Source organism: Macrobrachium rosenbergii, chromosome 17 (genome assembly GCF_040412425.1).
Source record: "Macrobrachium rosenbergii isolate ZJJX-2024 chromosome 17, ASM4041242v1, whole genome shotgun sequence".
NCBI classification, from domain to species: Eukaryota; Metazoa; Arthropoda; class Malacostraca; order Decapoda; family Palaemonidae; genus Macrobrachium; species Macrobrachium rosenbergii.
In genome coordinates, this window is record NC_089757.1 from 5,107,208 (window position 1) to 5,131,219 (window position 24,012).

The 24,012-nt window shown below is 36.7% G+C and overlaps 1 protein-coding gene across 1 annotated transcript in view; it reads left to right on the forward strand.

The window, feature by feature from the left end:
• Positions 1–445: 445 nt before the first annotated feature.
• The window catches only part of Mvl (Malvolio), a 64,344-nt gene continuing 40,777 nt past the window's right edge, over positions 446–24,012 (forward strand). The window contains 4 exon segments of the mRNA XM_067119469.1: positions 446–637; positions 13,694–13,945; positions 21,439–21,561; positions 21,818–22,044. Of these exon segments, the coding sequence (XP_066975570.1) occupies positions 581–637; positions 13,694–13,945; positions 21,439–21,561; positions 21,818–22,044 (659 nt within the window). The 5' untranslated portion in view covers positions 446–580.

Consider the following 24,012-nt stretch of genomic DNA (forward strand, 5'->3'; position numbering starts at 1 on the left):
GTGTATTAGTGAAATTTGTGTTATTAAAACATTTAGTAGACTGGTGCATTCCGATTCTTAAACATTTATTTTCTCCCTACTGTCTACTTGACTTCAAAATCAATGATTTCGTAGAATAAAGTCTCTAGTCTCTGTCAGAAAAAGCTGGCCTTGTGCCAGCGTGGAATCTTACTCAGTGAGCAGTTTGCACTGAAGTCATGCAGATCCTTGTGTGGAATTACATAGTAAGCTTGTACGCATTTTGATCAGTGGGAATGTAACACGGTGACTGAAAATATTAACATGTGAAGATCCAATTAAGCAAAAAATACGTCCGACGCAGTGCCATTGTGATATTTATCCTTCTTCCCGAGCATTGCAACAATTCATGAGGGAAAGAAAGGACTGCAAGGGCTGGAAGTATAGTATCGCCTGACGGCAGACACTAGGTTAGTTGTTCCTCAGACATAGCGATGGGAGGATGTGTTTTATGGGAGTTCACTCTCCTTTGTCATTTATTGACGTCTTCTTAGCGGAGCCATAGCAAATGCAGATATCTGCAATATCACGTGCGTGAAATTTTCAAGGAGCTGATAAATATATGGCCATGGCAATGCCGCAATATTTCATTGCCGTGAGGGACACTGGTCAAAAACAGGTAGGTTGTTGCTTTGGTTTTAATTACATGGCTCAGACTTTGCATGCCACCTATTTGTAGTCATGACATTGGCCCCATTCTGGATTACCTATTGATTAAACTTCCTTATATTGTCCGTTGTTCTGCTCTTCTATGATTTTCCCTATATACATATGTATGTATGCATATGATTTTCCTTTTATGCATATATATATATATATATATATATATATATATATATATATATATATATATATATATATATATATATATATATTTCTTAACAGGCTCTTGTCGTGTGCTGTTGTCTTTATAGTTGTCCCCTCCCCACGTTAACGAGGTGATATGTATGTGAAAGTAGTTGTGTTTTTACATTTTTAATCGTCGTTATTAGTATTTTCTCGTTTATCCTTGGATACATGGTATTTTGCTCGCTTTTGAACTCCATTCTTTTGCGCGTAGATTATGTAGTACAGTATTCGACATTCTCTCATTACGCAATGTAGCAAGCTGCTTGATGCCTTTATATTCCGAGCGCACTTGAAATTGTACGAAAGATTTTTGACAAGCCAGCAAAGCGTCCACCAGTCTTCTGACAAATTGTGCCAATATAATGTGGTTTGCATTCACAGCAGTGGGAGATAGATTAATTTAGATGAATTCGTCCAAGAGCTAACGAACAACACGTTAGCGTAAAATTCCATTAACACCATAACTGCTTGCTAAAAAAAAATCAAGCGCGATTAATGGAGTTTTAGAGCTCAATATACCTCTACACAGGACGTCTCAGGAATACTGCATATGTCAAAAATTATTTTCATCACTTTGCAATATGGCTACCGCCTATGCATCGGTGGGTTAAGAGTGAAACCGCCACTGAAGATCTAATGTGTAGAAGCTGTAGAAGAGTCTAAGAGACTTCGTGACTGTTTACCCAATCAGCTGATTGTGCCAGACTGACTGTCGCCGAGGGAAATCATACTCGGCGCCTCTGATATCGAACAAGTAAGTATGATTCATACCCAAAGTAACCTGTCAGCTCAAAGTACGTGAAAATGACCTCAGATATGCCCGGAAACTTGGCAGGCATTTGGCACAATAGAAATGAAAGCCACGACTGCTGTCACAGCAAACGAGTGGTGGAGAGGCCATCGCAGGCAAAACTGAACGTGTCTTGTCGAACCTATTCTCAGATTACAGTGACATGGTAACAAGTCACGAGGTTAGTAGTCAGGCTGGTAATACTTTGATACATAAATTCTTCCCCAGGTACGTACGATTTAGTAACAAGTCACGAGGTTAGTAGTCAGGCTGGTAATACTTTGATACATAAATTCTTCCCCAGATACGTAAATCGTACATGTTTCCGATTCCTTAGCACAGGCCTATCTCGTTTTTGTTGTTCGTGCAAACGATTCTTTCTTTTCACTTTACCAGCCCCCTAGTCGAGGCTGTGTACAGTACATCAAATGAGGCCACTGTGACGCATTGGTTCTTATGGGGGACCTAAAGTGGGTTAATTTCACCATCAGGAAATTCGGGAATGGTCTCGTGACCAAAAGACAAGATTAGCCGTCTGGTGAATACGAGACATTTGTCGTTAATCAGAAAACGGAAACACAAAGAACAAAGGGTAAAATTTTATAAGTTGCCAATATAAAACAAACCATGTCTGAGACTGGTTACAATTTTCTTATTAGTTATGGACGGGCAGGGGCTGTTATTGTTTTACCTTATAAGTCGTAATTTGATGGGCTATTTTAAAAAATGTAGGTTACAATTTCCCTCCTTATAAAGGGCAACAATGATAAACCATGAACAGCGAACATCCTAAAATTTGTAGACCTCCTGGCTGGGCAGCACCATAAATGAGTGAAATAAACGAACTGAACGAGTGAGTCCTAACGAACGAGGAGGCACCCGTCTCCCTCTTAGCATTGCTCGTAGCATATTGCTTACCCTGAAGGTGAGAAGTATGCTAAGGAAAAAAAAAATAGCCCCTCCATAATGTAACATAACATTCCTAAGTTTAGTAAATGAGAAAAAATTTGTGATGCTGCCTTTGGAAGCGAGTCACCAAACATGAAAGCATAACAAAAAGCACATTTATCAAAAATGCTAATGCTGGTGCTAATAAAGTAACACAATTAAGTAACAGGATTGTGGTGTTTCTAGATGGTCCCTTAGCTTGTAGTGAGGTGCACTGAAGAAAGGAAAGCATTACTTTTAGATGGGTAAAAAGTTTGTTGTAGATTTTGCGTATGAAATGAATAAAGTTATTGCCATTACCACCAGCAAGTCTTCCACAAAAGGCAAGCCGTTGTTAAACTGGTTATATTGGGTGTTAACATCTCTAAGGAGTTAGTAAACATCTAGCTACTTGAAGAGAAGACACCACAGTATACAGTGTTAATTGGATGCAAACTGTGAGTGTTATGTAACTGAAAAACAAAACTGTTCTTGTGAGGATTAAAACAATATCTGTGGATTTAGAACATGATGGAAACCTTCATATTTTTATCATTAAATACACAGTTTATCTGCTTCTTCCCTTTATTCTTTATAGGAAAAACAGAAATAACCATTGTTTGACAATTGTAGATTATTAAATTTGATCGGCCAGGAATTATTACTAGAATTATTGTCTATTATGTTACTAGTCTTGATTACTGCTGTTGAGGTTAGGCTAGACAAAGAATAACCCACGGTAGGATAGGCAAGATGGCAATTCTGTCGCACATTATGTTGGCCTAATTATGTTCCTAGAACAACATTTAGTCTTATATGCAGTGGATATTTTCTCATGACCCAGGCTTACATATAGGTAGCTATATGGCCATTAGTTGTGTATATGTATCCTAGTTGCTTCACAGCCTAGGCTGTTTATTTTTACATTTGTGAGTTAATAATCAGGCCAGAGATAATGCTTTTCCATAGTGTACCCCCATTATAACCTCGTTATGTGAAAGGCCAACTGATCCTTAGCTAAGCCAGAGGCTGGTAAGCCTAAAGCAATCGTGTTATCACTGAAGTAGTCTAAGGCACAGTAATTAAAAAACATTTATTCATAGTTAAATACAGCCTCTAATTAGTACAAATTTCAATATAATGTAATGGTACACAAGTATTTCCACTGTGTTGGTGATGCATGCAAGCCATTTATAACGATAATAGCTACCTTAATTTTCATTTACTCTCTACTTAGAGTTACCATATTGGTCATTTAGCATTAATTTAAACACTTGCCATTTACTCATTGTTATCATTCAGATGCAAAGTATTTTAATTACTTGTTTATCAGTAAAAAAAATCAAGTGAAAGATTATATTCTTGGTAAATTCCCGACAAAATAAACATGTTGTTTGTGAATTTACAATTTCATTTCAGTTGATAGTTTGATTTGAGAGTGAGGATTTACTTTATTTCAACAATTGATATATGCGTTATCTATGGATTTTTGTTCTTTGCATTCACTTTATTTCTGTTTGTGAGTAGCTATTTTGTGCACATTCAGTTTTTGTGCCTTTAAACATGGAAAGTACAAGCACAGCTGCTGTGGGCTAAAAGCAAGTGCAGTACTGAAATATACTGACATCTAGAACACAAGAGAACTGGAGAATAGATGTGGTTCATTTTTGTTTTGACGAGTAAAGTTATTTACCAGTGAAATAAAAATCAAGTACAGTAAAATACACGGAGTCTAACCTCACTCAAAGACAAGGCTCCCTGCCTTACTATCCCAGCCTACCCTCATAACTTTCCAAAAGGAAAATGATCACACCCTACCACTTACAATGGATGCACCCTGACCAACTTCCCCCCAAAACTAATCTCGCTCAGGAATAAGTGTCCTACCTCCAAATGGAGAATGAGACAAGGAATGAACTCTCAAGTATGGCAGCCATGGTCAAGCAGCTGTAATTAGTAAATAAAGATAGGCAGTGGGAAGTAGTTCTAACTAGGCACCATATGAGGCTAACTAGGATTAAGGATTACGCATTTTTATACACTTTTATTTAGCCTGCTTTTTTTTCTTTTTGTCTGGGTCAAATCTTGTAACTCACTTTTTGACCAGTTCTCTTGATCCGATGGACTTGAAATTTTGCATGGGTACTCAATCTTGGTGACAATAGTACAACCTTACATGATCAGTAGGTCAGCAGTGACCTCTAGTGACCCTAGAGTGACCTGTCCCAGTATCTCAGGATTTGGATGAAGTGAATAACTCTTCAGATTTTTCATACCTTCTTTGACTTGGTAGAATAAGTTGATAACTACGGATTTTTCAAACCTTCTTTGGCTCAACAGGATATTATAGAATATCACGTTCAATTTTGTTAGGTACAATCATAAATTGGTTACAATTTCTGTCAAGACTAAGTAGTATAAGTATAAAATAAAAAAATATAAAAATGAATTTTTTACACACACTTTTATTAAAATGCACTAAAAGTAAAAAATAATTTTTTTACAAAATTTTTTTTTATTTCTTGTAGCATTTCCTTCCATGTTTGGCATCCACGCTTTTATTTTTGTAGACGTGATTAAATTGTAAGAAAATCCTAGTGTGTCTCAAAAAATTATTTTTTGCTTTTTAGTGCATTGTAATAAAAGCTTGTTTAAATTTTTTTTGTCATTTTTTTACTGATAGAGGAGCCAATACCACTTTGCTCACAGTGGAATACATGACTTGCTTTTCAGCATTTTTTATGAGAATTTTTATTGTACTGGTATACACTGTAATGTAATTTTTGGTTCTGATTTCTTGATATGTCTTTGTTAATGTTGAAAAGTTTGCTAGAAGAGGTAGAAAAAATTTACAAAACAAAAATAATAAGATATCTGAAGTATAGACATTTTGAATAGCTGGGATTAAGACACTATCTGCTGTGTACTGTACAGTCTTAATAGGCTTAATGCTGGATTATTATCTTATCTTATCATCCCATCCCCAAAATCAACTCTGCTTGTCATGAAGTGCTCAGATACTAGTACAGTGTGTATAGTCTCTGACTGTGGCAGATCTATTACTGCATCAGAGGGCTTTTCTCAAATCTCTGTTGCTGCTTCTGGTTTTTCTATTTGTGGTGAGTATAGTTGGAAAGCATACATTATTGAGAGTTTTTCATTATCATTATCCTTTGCTTGATTTGTTCCACTGCTGTCAAATCTTCAGCAATTTCATCTTGGACCTTTAAGTCTACACAATTTTCTCTTCAGAAAATGATCTTACCATGAAGCACCTACCTCACCAGTTTAAGGAGTGCTTCTTATCTATCAAGACAGAGAAGGAGTACAGGATGCTGTGTCCCATTGGTAGTTAGATTAGAATGTATCCCATTTAAGAGGGATTTTTTCCTCTTTTCATGGTAGATATTTCGTCCACTACTTGTGTTTTGACTGTACTTAATTTCACCAGGTACTAATCACATTTTTTCCATTAGTTACCAAAAACTGTTGTTTCTATCTGTGGTTCTCCTTACCTTCTGAGAGGAGCATGAGTGTGGAATGACAAGAAAAGTGGTGTGTCTTAACAGTAGTTGCGAAATACATAAACCTTAACATATGCTTAGTGAGAAATATATCATTTGGGATGAATCTTACCTGTTGTTAAAGAATGTTTATATCTCCATGCTGGTAGGTGAGTTGGCATTCAAACAAAAGAAGAAGATTGCTCGGCTGACCCGGATGACTGTCTGGCTCACCAGGTGTGTTTCAAATGTTTTAGCTCTTGGCAGAATTCTTCTAGCCTCCATTGTGCATAAGTGCTTGTTGATATTTCATGGTTTTGGCTCTGTGTCGCTTTCATGGTACTGTACATTAATTTTTCCTAGGATGTCTTCCACTGGAAGCAAGGCCAAGAATGTCAGGTTCTGTAGGAATGATTACTGCGTTAGTAGGATGTTGGGTTTTGAGGGAGATAAAACATGTTGTTTTTGCTGGCTGCAGGGGTATAGAGTGTTACCTTGAGGACAGATGTAAGGACTGTAGGAATTGGTCTTAAGGACTTTATGCTCAGGTTTGTTAGATGTAGGAAGAAAAGGAAAGCAGATGGATTGTGAAAGCAAATACATACAGTCGTTAGGTCAGGTCATAAACCTGTCATTTGTCCCCCTTCTCCATGTATTACATCTGTAGTTATTGCTATTCAGTCTGTGGCTTTTTCCTCTGCCTCTTCTAGCTAGTGCTGGGACATCCTCTTTAGCTCCACCTTCTGCTCCCCTTTTGGTTCAGGAAAAGCATATTGAGAAGTTAGAACAAGATGTAAACCTTATTTTAGAGTAGGTAAAAGGTTTGACTGAATTTATGCTAAGGAACTGTTCTGGGTCCCCTGAGTGTGCGATCATTTTCACATTCCCATGTAAGAGGTAAGGTGTTTGTGCCCTCGTTCATCTGTAGCCCAAGCACAGGACTGCCCTGTGACAGTTTGAAGAGTCTGCTGCTAGGGAAACCGGGTTGATTCTCAGGGCAATGTGGTTCTGTGTGACTGTTACCTGCCTCTTGTTTTTTTCATGATCTGGGCCTCATTTAATATGTTCACTGAAACATCGTTTTGGTAAATGTAAATGTTACACCATATTTTGACTTCTCAGTCATTGGCTTGTAGTTATGAGGTGGTTAGCACTGATAGGACTGATGATATGGATACTGTATAGACAGTGTCATTAGTTACCCTGTCTGCAGTAAGTTGTTCTAATTCTGGTGTTATGTTGACCCAATCAATTGTTAAACCAATCTCTTGTACTCCTACTTCTGATTCTAAGTCCTTGTCTACTATTCCTCTTTCTCTTGTTTGTTCTTTATGTGTTGTTTCTTTGTCTTTCATAGAGTGTCTTCTTGCCTCCTACAGAATCTTCTGTTTTTCCAAGCTAGATGCTAATTTAGCTACTTTGCTTTCTAAGGATATGCCATCTTGGAATGCTCTTAAGTCTGTTGAGTTGCTATCAGATGAGGTGGGGATGTTGGGTGCAGCTGTGTTTCCTCTTCTCCCTCCTCCCAACCTTTCCTGTTTTCTTTGGTGCTTGATGGTGCTTCGCTTTCTCTTGCTCAGCCAGTTTGTGTTGACTCAGGTGAGTCGCTCCAGACTATGCTTCCCTCAGTCTCCCCTTCAATCGAGCTGACAGTTTGTTGCGATGAGTCAGCTGTCGCCCTGACTCCTCTTCTTGGTGGAAGAGGGGTTTGAATTGGAGGAGTCTCCTTCAGTATTTGCTGGAGTGTTCTGCTTTGCTTTATCCTCATTTAGTGGAGGAGAGAGATCCTGTAGAGACTAGGTCTCTTTTATCTTTGAGTATTTCAGTGCCCATTAAATCTTTGAAGAAACCCAAATTTTCTCCTTTAATTAGAGCAAGTTTTGATGAGATTTCTCATACTCTGGCATTCAAAGCTTGTTTTAAGTCTGCCAGTCTTGTCTTCCTAGTATTTTTGAAGTCACAGAGAGCTGCCTCTTGTGATACAGGGCACTTTACCTTTGCCTGTGCTTAAACTGTCTTCGGTTAATAAGTCAGTTTTCTTTGCTTTTCTCGATCCTTTGAAGAGACATGTTCTTGAGACTGGGAAGGTGCTTTGGACTAAAGCAGAGTCAGAGGCTTTGTCCAAGTCTTTGTTTAGAATTATTGAAGTCCTATCTTTTGTTGGGCTTTTGCTTAGTACAATCACCGCTGCTCTACACCAGCTTAAGGACTTTGTGGTACCAGTTGGTATCAAATCATGGGAGGAACCCTTAGATTTTTTCACTCCCTGGGACAAGGCTATTTTGGACGCTGCAGGCGACTGTTCTCATTCTTTCACAAACTCGGTTTTGAAGAAGAGAGAACAATTGTGCTCCTATCTTTCGTCTAAGGTCTCCTGCTCTGAAGATGGCAGCGGTTTATGTTTTCCCTGTGGATCGCCTTCTCAACCTGACTTTTTAAGGCGATAAAGGAGGATATTTTGGTACAGAAACATAGGACTTTTATTAGAGAATCTCTTCAGTCAGGCATAAAGAGGCCTGCTCTTGCTCTTCCTTTGGGCCCTCCTGTCAAAATTTTTCCCTCCTTGTCTCAGGACTCGTCTTCAGCTACTGTACTAAGACCTTTCTTAGGTCCACATCAGGTCTGGGTAAGAGTAAAGCTGGCCAAATTATTAGAAGGGAATGAAGTTTTCAGCCCTCAGGTTCCAGTAGGCATCCAAATGCAGGCCTTTCAGCATGTTTGGAGAGTCTTAGGAGCAGAACATTGGGTGGAAGATAGCTATGTAATTCCTTTTATGTCTCCTCCTCCTCTGAAGTCGTCATCAGCAAGAGAATTGTGTGGTGCTTCAAAAGAGTTGGTATCCCTGTTAGAGAAGATTGCAATAGAACAGGTGTCGGGAAATTCCCCAGGGTTTTACAACCAAATTTTTTTAGCTGCCAAAGACATAGAGAGGTTGGCACCCAGTGCTAGATGTGTCGAGACTCAGCAGAGTCATTCATCTGTCTCCTTTCTCCATGGAACCATCCAGCACTGTGCTGATGGAGGTTTAGAACTGTCATTCATCCAGCACTGATGCATTCGACAAAAAATGTCTTTATCAAACCTAAGTTCAAATGTTAAAATATGAAAATTGGAAAAGTTTTCATAACATAATTTATAGTGTTATGATATAATTTATGCTCTTTTGAATAGTGGAGGCAAAAAGATGATAAACTCAAATGGGAAGTCATATAATGTTCCAGGATGGAATGATTTTGTTAAAGATTTTTAGAAAATACCAAGAGAAAAATTCTTGTTTTATGCAATTTAGGGTGCCCTAGAAGCAGTCTTGCTTATGAGCAAATGGTCACATCTAAGAGAGACTCGAACGATTGCCCTGAAAGTTGTAAATGGCATGAAGGATGTTATTTTAAGAAACAAGATGGCCAAAGACACGGAAAAGAAAAGGCCGTGGCAAACGATTAATAAAGTGAGAGAAAAAGTGTTGAAACTGCATGGAAAGATGAATGGTTTATTGGGGGAAAAGGAAGTAGCTGAGTGTCGGAGTGAACATTATGCTAAAATAATGTCAGGAGGAGGTCTCCCCTCTATGGATGACAACTCCACTTAATATCACTGAAATTCTGAGCCCTGCAAGTCATGTGAAAGAGGCTTTGCATAGGGCATCATTAACTAGTGCCCCTGGTTTACATCACGTAACTGAAGGACATTTAAAATATGCTTATCCTACCTTGTTTATTCACTTCTCTCTTTTATGTACTCATCTGTTTACTCAGTTACTTGTCAGAAATTTTAACTAATATCAAAATATGTACTCTAATTAAAGACCATAAGAAAAGTCTGTCAGATATGTCTAATTATAGACCTGTTGTTTTAGCATCTGTTATATCAAAATTGTTTGAATGTATAATTTTACAGAGATGTCAGATATATTTAAAAACAGTGGATAAACCAATTTGCTTATAAATCCTCTCATAACACAGATATGGCTTTGCTTTTATTAAAACAAACTGTACAGTAGTGTTGTGTTGATCAAACAATATCCCAGTTGTTCCATGGAGATTCAAAAGCATTTGAACGTGTTTGCCATAAAAAGATGTTTGATATTTTAAGGCAGAGAAATGTATCACTTTAAATAATAGAAATATTGAAAACTGATGTGGAACCTAAAGGTTCAGAGTAATATGGGGAAACTCTCTTTCCTCACCATTTCAAATAAAACAGCTAGATAGCATGCTGCCTGCTTTTTTATTTTCAGTGTATATGGATGATTTAAGTATGAAAGTACTATTTGAAAAATAAGGGATGATGTACTGTTCATGAGAGATAACAGAATCAGTCACATTTTATATGGTTAAGTATGCTGTACACTAATTTCTTGTGTAGCTTTCTTCTGTTACAACTAGTGTCAAGTTTTAGGAAGGTGGACTTCTTTAATCTTTGATTCTCAAGTTGTCACAGATTAGTCATAGTCAATCCTCTTCAGTCATCTCCAGGGTTAAAAGAGAGAAAGTCGCAAAACTGAGCCTTTGTTAGAGACATGAGCTACCCAAGATACAATGTGGCCAGTCTTCAATACTAACCATTTCTGAGGTTAATCGTGCATATCTTTTTATTCTTTTGTCTCATGTAATAAATAAACAGGTCTGTAATAAATAAACAGGGATGTTAAATGCTGTCCTTTTAAGGCCTCTATCCTTGCGTGTCTTTTTTAGGAATCGTCTAAGTACAGAATACTTCATAATACTGCAATGTATATAAAAATTTTAACATTTGAGCAGTGGGTGGATCGAGCTAATTTTTAAAGAAAGAGTATTTTTGTTTTCACAAATTTACTGTAAACAGGTCCTCTGGTACATGCACATTAGTGGTTGGTATTGCCCCTGGGTCATACGTTCAGTGGTGGGTAAATTATGAAAAAATCCCCTCATGGCAAAAGCTCTCTCCCTCAAAATTTGATAAATGGAAAGGAAACCACATATTCCAATATTTAAAGACAAACTGAAAATCTATACTGTAGCATTTTTTGTCATCTGCTCAATCAAGATTTATTTGTCTTTGTTTTGTTTGATTAGGGAAGTTTTTGTAGCACATCTTTAAATGAGTGAGGTAGGCAGTATTGCATTTTTTTTATAACATAGGAAGAAATTCATGCAGTGGTCATTTAGAAATGAGATGCTTTGTTTTTCTGAAGCAGCCAGAGACACTTAAATACTAAATAGTGTGCAGAAATATGTTGGACATAAGCTATTAATTTAAAATCAATTTGTGGCATATGCATTTCTCATTACGTACTTCAAAATGCCTGAATAACATTTTCCTAGGGTAAATAAAATTAGGTCTACTGTATGTGAAAAAATCTTGACAGAAGGAGCAGTCTGTATGTTTACATGAATTTATTGTTTGGGAGCAGAGTGTGATATGGCTACTTAATTGACAATTTTTATGTACTGCCTATGTATTAAAAATTAAATTTTTTTATTCCATCCTTCTCAGTCATTGAAAATAAAGGCATATCATAGATTTGGAAAATGATTTCAAGTGTAAAAGTGCACTAAGGTAAAAAAACTGAATATCTAAAAGGTTTTTCATCTTTAATATAAGCTGTACTCTTCAATATGAGACATTTGCTCCCACCAGTAATATGTGAAACTTCTTATGTGATATGATAAGATCTTTATCGCTAGACTCGTAATCTGTGGAATGTCATATAAGTGTTGTTCCTTGAGTTTATTTAACTGTGAACACCAGCAATTTTGTAAGACGTGTGTTGATGATCACTACAGTGCTGTAATTGTCTTACAAAATTTTCGTTCCAGCAGTACTAGTTAGTCTAACTCAGGGTAAGCATGTTGTCTAGTGCTTCATTACAAAATGTGAAAGTATTTCAATTACAGTACTAGTTTAAAAAGAAACTTCGTGTAGTGTGACCTAGTAAAATCAGTGATGATATGTTACTTAGCATTTCTTAAAATTCTTGAATTTATAATTTTTGGTTGGAAGTGCAGTGTAAATAAGATTGTAGCTGTGCAGAAACAAACTTTATATGTGGTGCAAGGTTGCCATTTCTACTGCTTACATGGGCACCCTTATAAATGCTTATTTAGAGGTTTTCATTAGTTAGTTATTGTTAGCTAATTATTGTATACGGTTGCATATAAATGTCTTAGTTTTAATGAACTACAGTACTTTATTACTGCCTGTCTTATTATGGCTGTGATTTTATTCCCTTACTTCCATTTTCTTGAATCAAGGACTGTGTTGTATACAGTATTTGTTTTTTTTATGTGTAATCATGGGTGATCCATGGTGATCCAATGTCTGTAAGCATGATATTTGTATCCTATGTTGGTAGAAAACATGGAAGATGGAGGGTTGAATTTTGCGATATCACCCAACACTTGAGTGAACTTTAAATTTATATGATGAAGACTGTCAGTGGAAAGGTAATGTGGAGACAGAGTTCTTGGTGTTGATCCAGTCATAGGTCATAATATACAGTAAGAACAAACCAGTAGTTATAATAAATTATGACAGTTTAAGACCAAAGTCATGTTTCTAGAATCTCATTAGGCTCACCTGAGGGATTTGTTCCAGTATGAGAACCAAAAATTGTAGCAAGGTTGAAGTAGGCAGAGATCAGAGTGAATGCCTGAAAGGTAAGAACAAAACATTACAGCTATGGTTGAAGAAATGCTACAAAGAACATTTGGCATACATGTAATCAACAATGTGTCATGTAAGGCACACTTATGTTGTGTATCTCTCTACAAGGAGTCACCAGTTTAGAGGTTGCTGATAAGCAGTAGAGAGAAGGAACAAATCATTGCACTTATACACAGCATCCTAGAACTTGATCAATGGCAAAGCCTCCCCTCCACTCACTCAAGACCTGGGAGAACAAGATACTGACTACTAATAACTCAGAAAATAAACTTACATGTCCCTCCTCAGACCCCAGTCCCTAGTTCATAGAAATAGTAAAGTTGTATGCCAGAATAAATCTATGAAGGACTTGAGTGGGCATTGAACACAGGATCTATGAAGTGGAAAATTGCTCTTGTGTAACTGAACTACCACAAGCTTGTATCATTATGTGTAGGCAGTGGCAGACTCATCTTCCAATATAAACTGCATAGATGATCCATGTTACTAGGATTCTTGATCTTCTTAAGGTTCTTGTTGGGGTTTATCATTGCATAGAAAGTTCAGATGTAATTGTGCGTAAGGTCTTCACTATTTGGAGACAAGTCAAGGTTAGTATGGGAATAGGAACAATGACTTGCTTTCATCCCCAAATGGGAAGGTAAGCCTTCTTTGAAAAACTGTAATAACAAGGACTCGGATTCAGAAATTGTAACTTGTTAGATATAATAACAGAGAGCAAGAGAAGGTTACTACCTGACAGCAGATAACATCAGAGGTTGTTTTGGTTGGAAAAGGGTCTGCCACCTGTTGGGAATGCTTTTTCATTTGACCTACTGTTGCATTTTAGCAATAAATAAAGTTTGTCATCACTTCAACTGATGAGGCAAGACTTTTTTCTGTGAGTTTTTGTACCCTTGAATAGTAAATTTGTTCTGTTTCTCATATAATTTGATAATGATTTTCATTGTTTACTTTCCAGGTAATCTACCACTTCAAAGGACAAATGAGTAATATAGATGAACAAAACAGAACAGAGAGAGGGGGTGGAGGAGAAGATGGCGCAACCCCTGTACGTCCTAGTGACACTGTTGTAACTTCATGGCCCATAAGTCCAGTTAGCAACTCCAATAGTACTGCAACACTCAATGAAAATACAAGTTTAACAGCAAATGAAGAAGAATTTGATACATACTTTGCTGATGAAAGAATAGAGATCCCAAAATCAGAAAATGTAAGTTTTTCATTCCTATCTTATTTTGTTTATTATGAGGGATATCCAAGTGTTTGGATTAGGATAATATGGTTGATGGTAAAAAAAAGTGCAAACCTACTAGTCTTACTTAAGCCTTGGATTTAGGGGACAATAATAATTTAGATGACTGCCACTGATACAAAGAGAAGTATTAGTGGTCAGCACTTGGTGTCATGGTTTTTTTTTTTTTTTTTCATAACCAGTGTTCATTAATTGAAGAGGCTTGGTGGGACGTTGCCCACAGGTCCTTGGACACTTTTCTCTTCGGGTCCGGTGGTGGCTGCTCAACAGGTTGTTTAACTCATCCAGTGCTCTTAGCAGGACAGTTTGTATCTTACCTAAGATGATGGTATGAAAGTGAGAATGAATGGGATGGCTGCTCTCTTTTAGTTTCCTTTCTTTTCTTCTCTACCCGGTGGGCGAAGAAATCATTCCATCATGTTCTGGATTGGGTCAGATACAGGTGAGACTGCAGCCTTTTTGTTTAAGTTTTGCTTATTCCTACACGAATATATAACTTTGGCAAAAGTAAGTCCCTCCCCTCTCTAGCAAGGGGAGAGAGGATTGATAGCAAACTATCCTTGGACAAGTCTGACTGCTAAATAATAACTGCCAGGAAGAGTTAACAAACCTCCCTCTAAAAATCATCCAATCAATTTTCTACTCAACAATTTGTATTTAATTTATGATGGCCACCTCTAGCCACCCCTCAATCAGGTTTCCTAGGATGGAAGAAACATTCCTTTTTTACTTGACAGTTGCCACCCTTGTTTGTTAACCGGTTTAATGGTGAGAATTGTTTTAAATGAAGTTTGTTAACTATGAAAATACAAATTGATTAATAAATCCAATCTTTTATATAGCTTTAATCTATATTTATTTTAATGATTTTATTTACAAAAATTTTACAGTGCAGGTTGCAGATTGAAACAAAAATGCAATCAACCAACACTGTTTTCTGATGGAATATCTGTCTTTCATTCATCTACTCCATTATATAGCCCCACCCCCAACCAGGAAACTGATGAATATCTGTCTTTCAAACACCAGGAACTGATAGTACAAAGTCAGTCAATCTACTTGTGTTGCTGGTTACGGTATGAGGTCGACAGATATTTAATGTACTCAGTTTTCTGTCTGTGGGTTTGTTTTTGGATGTTCTTTTATTTTTTAATACGTATACGTTTGGTAAGAAGCTGTAAGGTAAGAGTTGCTGTAGTAGGCATTATTCCAGTTGTATTGACCCTCCTGATATGTTTTTGCTGAGGGAAAGGTTATGGCTGGATAACTGTATGCATCGTAGTTGAATGAAATCTGGTAATTGATGGTGAATGGAGAGAGCTTGTTAGGTTGGAGAAACAACTATAGAGGATACTTGTAAGACTTGAGTTAAAGGAATGCATGTCTTGTCTGCTTCCCCATTTGGTAATCGGTTAGGTTCTTTGCAGCTTCTCTTTGATCTCTTATTCCAAATGAGCTTCTCATCAATTCAGGGCATTAAATTTGATAGGATGGAGTAATTTTGTATGTTCACTTGCTGTGGATATTATTGTTGTTATTATTAATTTTTTCTTTGCACTCTCTACCCAAGAGTCTCATTAAGTTCAGGTTTTTTCCCTGCATTGAGGAAGGGTCAATGCCCCCACTTTTTTCTTGCCTTGTCTTTAGCACATCCTGTCTTACACCTTCGTGACTTGGACTAACGGACCGGGACTTGTCAGAAAGCGGTGTGGACCTGTGCCAGTCATCTCCTTCCCCTGTTTGGTCTGACATCTGCAGCTCTTGTTCTGATGTGAACTGCGCCAGGTCGGGCATTAGCAGCGCCAGTTCTAGCACCAGAATTCGTTGACACAAAAGTCTACCACTCCATGCCCTCATTTCCAGATTGGCATGGCCCTAACATCCAATCACACAAGGCAAGAGCAAGCATATGCGTTCATTAAAGTGATTTTGCTGTTTCATCTTCATTTTTCAGAAAAGGGAGACTAGCTCCCAAGGTTTCTGGGAAGCTAAGCTTCACCTCATGATATTTTTTTTTGGTAGCTGAACAATATGAAGCAGCCCAAATTTTTTGTTCCAAAGAATCTGGAATTTTTCCAGATATTTAAAATATGTTGGAAATAGGTATATTTCTGAAAAAAATTTTAAGAATAATTTCATTTTAAGAATAAGTTGCCTGTTAAAAGGTTTATGGTGCTTTATCAGGTAATGTAATCTGACCATTAAGTAATTTATGTGCTTTATCGTGCCTTATATGACAGTTCACACAGTTGTTACTTCTGGTTACAAAAGCATGGAGTCTGCTGAAGTTGGATGCTTCAAGTCAGTAGTATTGTTGAAAGACTGGGAAAGATGTTTATGTGAAAATAGAATAATTCTCCATCTCATACGAGAACTCAAAAGTAATTTCTTGAGTCATTTTCTTCACGTTTGATTGGTTTACCAACATATAAAGTATAGGTTTTTGGTTAGTTTATTCTGAAGACTTAGGAGGAGGCAGCTTCTTGATGTATGCTGACAGCAGTAAGATTTGAAATGAGCTTGAATCCATCCTAGAGGAGATGGGGAGGAAGATACCATCAAAAGTAAATAATTGGAATGAGTTTTAAGAGTACAGATAATTGCATTCAGGAGCAAAATGTCATAGTGGCTTAGCTGCTTGGTAAACTTAGCTTTGGTATTGAATAGTTATGACATTTTACTAGTTTTCAGGGATGTTAAGGAAATGTTAACCTGTGGGAAGAAGTACGGAATAAATTTAATTCCTTGAGATATTGATTAATTTTAATAAAATACTTCACTGATAGTTAAAAATTCCAATATGACAGCAATGATGAGGATTTCAGAAACTGCAGAAATAAGAAAAACATTGATTAACACAATCATGTAGAAAGTTATATTACTTTCCAGGATTTTGTCTTTGTAACCAGTAACAGTGCCAGGTATTACAACATAGTACAGTAAAACCCCCTGCATTTGGGCATGTCAAATGGGCATGCGAATAGCTAAAACACACACAGAACCCTCTAAAACACCCCTATTTTGATAGTTCAAAACACAAAAAAAATAAAAATGCTAAGGTATTATCCTACTTACAATGGTGTTACAAAAAAAAATCATCGTTTGTTGGAAAAACCCTTCTTGAATAAAACACCTAGAACTGCCTATTTTGATTAGTTCAGACGGGGTTCCACACAAAAAAACTAAAAATCGAAAATCGTCAAAAATCATATGCACTTTTTATCCTACTTGAAAACGACAATGCATTATTATTGAGGTTCCAAAAAAAATTATGATTATTTGTTTTGGGCCAAAAACGATCTCGAATATAGCCTAATTTCTGATGAATACACTAGGGTAACTCGAACGTCATGCCGGAACCATGTATACAGTAAACTGGGGACTGCCTGTATTTGCAGTAAACACCCCCGTATTTGCAGGGGATACGTACCACACCCCCCTGCGAATAGCTAAAACCAGCGAATACCTAGAACCCTTGTGAAAACACTTAGAACTGCCTATTTTGATAGTTCAAACACACACAAAACAAACTAAAAATGCTTATACAGGTATTATCCTACTTACAATGGGGTTATGTTCCAAAAAAAAAACCATCGTTTGTTGGAAAAAACGTATGAAATACCAAAACATATAGCGAACATAGCCTAGCCTACACTAGGATATTCGGTACCATGTACTGTATACATATATGGTAGCCTACCCTACACGATAAAGTATACTCTATACTTACACGGTATAGTAATTATTAATGTCAGCTAATTCTGGAGGTTCATGCAAAGTGACTATGATAATTCAGTACAAAGAGAAATTGAATAACAAGAATTAGCTTAGCCTACACTACGGTTTATTGTATACATACACAGTAGCGTAGCCTACACTACAGTTTATTGTATTATATTGTAGCGTAGCCTATATTCACATATCATATTATACATAAACATTATACAAATATCAGCATAACGAATATGCATCTTTTCCATGGATCTTTTAAAATGTTATACCTTAATTCACTGTATCCAATAACATTGTATATATTCTTATATTGCTTTTGTATTATAGATTGCGATCATAGCGATCAATGTTTTGGTTTGGAAATCGATTATGTGGTAAGTTTATTTTGCTTTAACTTAGTTCAGAGTGCTTTTCTTGCTTCTAGTTAACATAAATGAATCTCTAGATACTTTATTTATATGGGGCAAGGTTATTTTTCGTTATACAAAGTGTTTTTAAGTTGAAATATAACTTGAATACGTCTTGTTGTGAAATTAACTTAGCTATTTTTTTCGTTAATAGATGAAGTTGGCCTTTGGGGCTGTTTGTTTTGTGTAATAAAATCAAGATTCCATTTGCTATTTTCACTTGATTTTATCATAATACGAGTTTTACGTATTTATTGTTTATCTGCGTAAAAATAGCAGTAATGTGTTCTTTCATGTCCAGTAGTTTTAATTAAAATACTTTCTCTCCATTTTAATTATGGTCGAGTTTCATCATGTTGCTGAGGCATGATAATTTATAGTTATTAGCAGCTTGAACATTGTTTTCTCAGACATTGTTTTCTCAGCTTCAGCTGCAACTTGCAGCTTAAATTTAGCAGTGTATTTCCTTAAGGATCTTTATCCACACTGAATAAGGGTATATTGTTAGAATGTATCAGTCCTATTCTACTTAACTTCATTTGTACTATAACTACGGTAATTGTGTATTACCATACGATGGTTGAAATACAAGCAAAACGGCTGTTGTTATCCGATTCAGTGATAAGCAAAACAACAGTTTCTCGGTCAGTTATTTATGGCTGTACGCATTTACTCAAGAATATAACTTTACTAACAATACTTTCATCATTCTCTTTTACTTTTTTAACTAGAAGATGGGATAAAGAGATGGAGGAAAAGAAGTTGGTCTATTGTAATTTGGTCTCTCGCTGCCTGATTGTACACAGCTGCCTGTACCCGCGCGAAATTTAAAGATATTTTATAAATAATGTTGTCGTATCGGTATTAATTACTTGCCCCATTGCAAAATCGAATTATCGTAACGTGAGCACTACCTGAGTATTTTATTAATTCTATCACAAAAGGTGCATTTAGTCATGAAAATGAGATGAAAATACAGTAATTAGTGAATATTTCTCAGTGAAAAATACAGTGAATGGCCGAATTTTCAGCAAATAATGTGTATATATGTTCCACAGAGAAATCTGCGAATAGGTGAGTCCGTGAATCATGAGACTGCGAATACGGGGGTTTACTGTATTGTGTTACCATCATTGCATGTTTTTATTTAATCTGAATTAGTGCCTGCACTGAAAATTCATCCCTTTTCATGCTTTTTACATGTGATTTATTTCACATAACAGTTACATAATGTTGTATTCCATACTATTATTTTGATTCATTCAATTGCATTTTGGTAATACTGTACAATAAGCCCCCCAGATTCGCTCTCTCACAATGTGCGGACTGAGCGATTTGCAGAATTTTCTGTGGTACCTATCCATGAATTATTTACGGGACAACTCAGCCATTAGTGGATTTTTTCATAGAGCAGTATTCTGTATTTTCACATTATTTTCATGACTAAATACTGTACTGTATGTACTTATACATTTTATGATAAAATAATGATTTACAGTACTAATTTTTTAATATTAATATTTAAAATTTAATAAGATTAAATAATAACATTAAATAATAAAAATAATAATTCTCTCTCTCTCTCTCTCTCTCTCTCTCTCTCTCTCTCTCTCTCTCTCTCTCTCTCTCTCTCTCTCTCTCCCTTCCTTTTTATGCATATTTTATATGTATGTTTATTTGTTTTGTGTGATAAATAAATGATTTACTAATTTTCAAATATTAATGTAAACACAGCAAAATATCAGTTCATGAAAGAAAATATAATGAATTAGTAAGATTTTAAGTTCAATCCCTGATCTTTTTCTGTATCCGACTTTGGTGGAGGGATGAAGGCGTAACTGTCATCATAAAAAAAAAAAGGTTAGCTCCTGGCCAAAGAGCTCTCTCTCTCTCTCTCTCTCTCTCTCTCTCTCTCTCTCTCTCTCTCTCTCTCTCTCTCTCTCTCTCTCTTACAGAGATGAGAGAATTTTTATGCATAGTAGTATGTATATATGTTTATTTGTTTTGTATGATAAATAAATGATTTACTAATTTTCAAATATTAATGTAAACAGCAAAGTATCAATTCATTAAAGAAAATATAATGAATTAGTAAGATTGTAGTTAATCCCTGATCTTTTTCTGTATCTGACTTCAGGGGAGGGATGAAGGCATAACTGTCATCACAAAATAAAAAAAGGTTAGCTCCTGGCCAAAGAGTCTCTCTCTCTCTCTCTCTCTCTCTCTCTCTCTCTCTCTCTCTCTCTCTCTCTCTCTCTCTCTCTCTCTCTACTAATCTAGATTATGTTCTTTGTACTAATCTAGATTATGTTCTCTCTCTCTCTCTCTCTCTCTCTCTCTCTCTCTCTCTCTCTCTCTCACAGAGATGAGAGAATTTTTATGCATATGTAATGTATGTTTATTTGTTTTGTACGATAAATAAATGATTTACTAATTTTCAAATACTAATGTAAACACAGCAAAATATATATTCATTAAAGAAAATGTAATGAATTTGTAAGATTTTAGTTCAATCCCTGGTCTTTTTCTGTATCCGACTTTGGGGAAGGGATGAAGGCGTAACTGTCAACATAAAAAAAAAGGTTAGCCCCCTGCCAAAGGGTCTCTCTCTCTCTCTCTCTCTCTCTCTCTCTGTTATTGGCTAGAAGGGTTAGAAGTACGTACATGCAGTATATATTTTTAAGGGTAAAATGTTTAAGATGACTGTGAAATGATATTAATAATATAATTTCAAAGATTAATACAGTAATAGGATAATCATTTAAGGTATATTTGATGTAGGATGCTAGTTTAAGGTGTACATTTGGTATCTGAACTTTCAAGATAGGCATTTATAAGCATTTTTAGAGGGGTTTGTTAACTATTCGCAGGGGGTTATGCTATGCATGCCCCGTGAATACTGGGGTTTTACTGTATAACTACCTTGATGTTTTTAAGAAAAATATTTAGTTTACCTTTGAAGTGTGTGGCTACTGTAGAAGGTAGTTTGTGTTACAAATGGGGAAGTGACAGAGGTGTGTTGTCCAGCAACTAGAAAATGAACTGAGATAACAAAGAATGAGATTGTTTGAGCGTGTAATGAGAGAAACAGTAAATGTGGAAGCAGCACTACAAAGACCTGTAGGAAGGCTTAGGAAAGCCTGAATAAGGGGATTGATGAAAAACTTGACCGATAGGAAAAATTGACATGAAATCATGTATGGAGGTGGTGAGAATTTTTTTTTTTAAGATGAATCCAGAATTTTACAACAGAGAACATTAAGTTTTCATGGCGTTTTTAATGTAAATTTCATGTTTTTTTTTTTTTCACAGAAAATATTCAGTTTCCGTAAATTCTGGGCATTCACAGGGCCTGGATTTCTGATGAGCATTGCTTACCTAGATCCTGGAAATATTGAGTCAGATCTTCAGTCAGGTGCTGCAGCAAATTACCAGGTTTGTAAATTTCTGCATAATGCCAGTACAGTATTAAGGTAACTATACATTTGTACCATAAGTCATACAGAAGTTGTTACAATTGTATGGATAGAAAGAGAATAAGGGCAGGAGTGTCCAGTATGGTAATTATTGGCAAATTGTGAAAATTACTTCAAAATGTTCAGCTGCATTGTATAGTTTACTTTATGACATCAGATTTTAAGCATCTGTGGTTATCTTACATATTCATTTTAACATTAATCTTTCCTTTCAGCTCTTATGGGTCTTGATGTGGGCAACTATATTGGGGCTAGTCATGCAACGTCTTTCAGCTCGCCTTGGTGTTGTTACCGGTCTGCATCTAGCTGAAATATGCTATCGACAGTACCCAAAGATTCCACGTGTATTGGTATGGATAATGGTCGAAATAGCTATAATTGGGTCAGACATGCAAGAAGTAATTGGAACAGCCATAGCTCTGTACCTTCTGTCAAATAAAGCGTAAGTTTTACATAATTTTTTGAGTAGAAAACAATTGTAGAAATATGGCATTTGACTTTCTTAGTAAAATTTATGTTCATGGCCTTTGTCATACAATCAGTTTAGTATTATTTTTTGTTTTTTGATATTCAAGTCATGAGGCCCACTGAAATTTTACTTGTCAGAAATTTAAATTTAGCATAACAGTCTGTGATTTGTGTAACTTTTTAAAAATCTATTCTTATAAGGCAATGATGTTCAGATGGGGTGGGATGCTTTGTAATGTTCTGTACTTTGCTTGTGACTTGTGCACTGTCACCCAGTGCTGGGTATGGCAGTGTGGTGTCAGTCAACGTCAGGCTACCATAGTGAAGGTATCTCACCTTTATTTCTTTTTATATACCTTTACATAAGGCCATTTTTCCTAAGATTTTTGGACAGCTGAGTTTGTTGTGAGTCTTATTTTGAATGTAGAATGGTTACATCATAAGTTTTGAAATTAATAAGAGTAATTGTTTAACTGTACAGTATCCTCGTGTTTTCAGTAGAGTGAATGTTAAGAAAATGTTTGTTAACAGTATTCAAGTATTTCCAGTGGAGTGAACAGTGAAGTAATGTCTGGTAAGCATAGTTCAAGTGAACTGAAGTTGGAAGTTTTACAGTGAAGTAACAAAGAACAAGCTTCCAGTAGCATTGCAAAGGCTGCCCAGAGGATCATGAGGATGCACAATGCAGTAAGAGGGAAAATAATCCATTACCATATTGAGAGGAGGTGAATGTGAGCCTGACCTCTTGCTGCAGGACACTGCAGTCCTGTTGTCTAGGACCAGCAAAATATGTGTCCCTTTTGGGGTTTCAGTTTTCTGAGAGACAGAAAGACAGCCATCAGCTCCAGAAAGTTGATATGACACTTAGTCAGAGCAGGTGACCACCTCCCTGCTACCTGACGATCCTCCCAATGACCTCCCCAACCTGTCAAGGAGGCGTCCGTGTGTTTTTACAGGCAGTCCCCAGTTATCGGTGGGGGTTTCTTTCCTGACGGCGTGACAGTAACTGAAAATTGGCAACAACAGCACTTATCGGCACCAATAACCGGGGATCATCACCACTGTTAAGTGGGCATTGACACTGATAAGTAGAGATCGGCGCATATCAGCACCAAAAATCCAGTTATCATCGTCGCTAGACAAGTGCTGTAAAACTGGAACCCGATAACCAACTTTAGAATTTCGTACAGACAGAGGAGTCAGGGTGGCCTGTTTTGCCAGAGACCCTTCCAAGTCCATGGCCAGAGTATCTCCTCAACTTTCGATTCCTTACTCTGTTTTGAGTACTGGTGGGAAGAGATAACTGGCCGTGAAGAGTATACCAACAAAGTCCCAGCCACTGAGAACGTCTGTTGATCTTAAGGCAGGATTTGTTCCAACTTATTAGAAAACCTTTCAACTGGAGTCTGTCGACTACCACTCTTAGGTTTCATGAGCACTCTTTTCTGGTGGGCCCCCAGATTAGCCAATCGTCTAGGTAGGCTACCAGTTGAATTCCTTCTTTCCTGAGTTCTGGACAACTACTGCTGCTAATTTTGTAAAAACTCTTGGGGCAATGTTTAGCCCAAAAGTTCATGACTTTGAATTTGTATGTTTCCTTCCCTATCTGGAACCCTAGGAAGGGGCGGAAGGGGATGGCACTAGGGACTGTGCCAGTACAGTAACCATCTTTCATATCTATAGAAACAGTCCAGGTCCCTTGTGGAATGATTGAACTTACTTGGGGATTAGTAGCCATCCAAAACTCATGGCAAACAATGTGTTTGTTCAATTTTGTTAGGTTGAGGATCACCCTCTGTTTGGAGGAATCCTTGGGGACACTGAAGAGACATGCTTTGTGGTGAATATATACATGTTTCTCTGTGGCTCCCTTTAAAAGGGTCCTCTGCTCGTAATCTTCCAAAGAGGGGTCTGGTTTTTCGGAAAACCTCTTTAAAAGGTG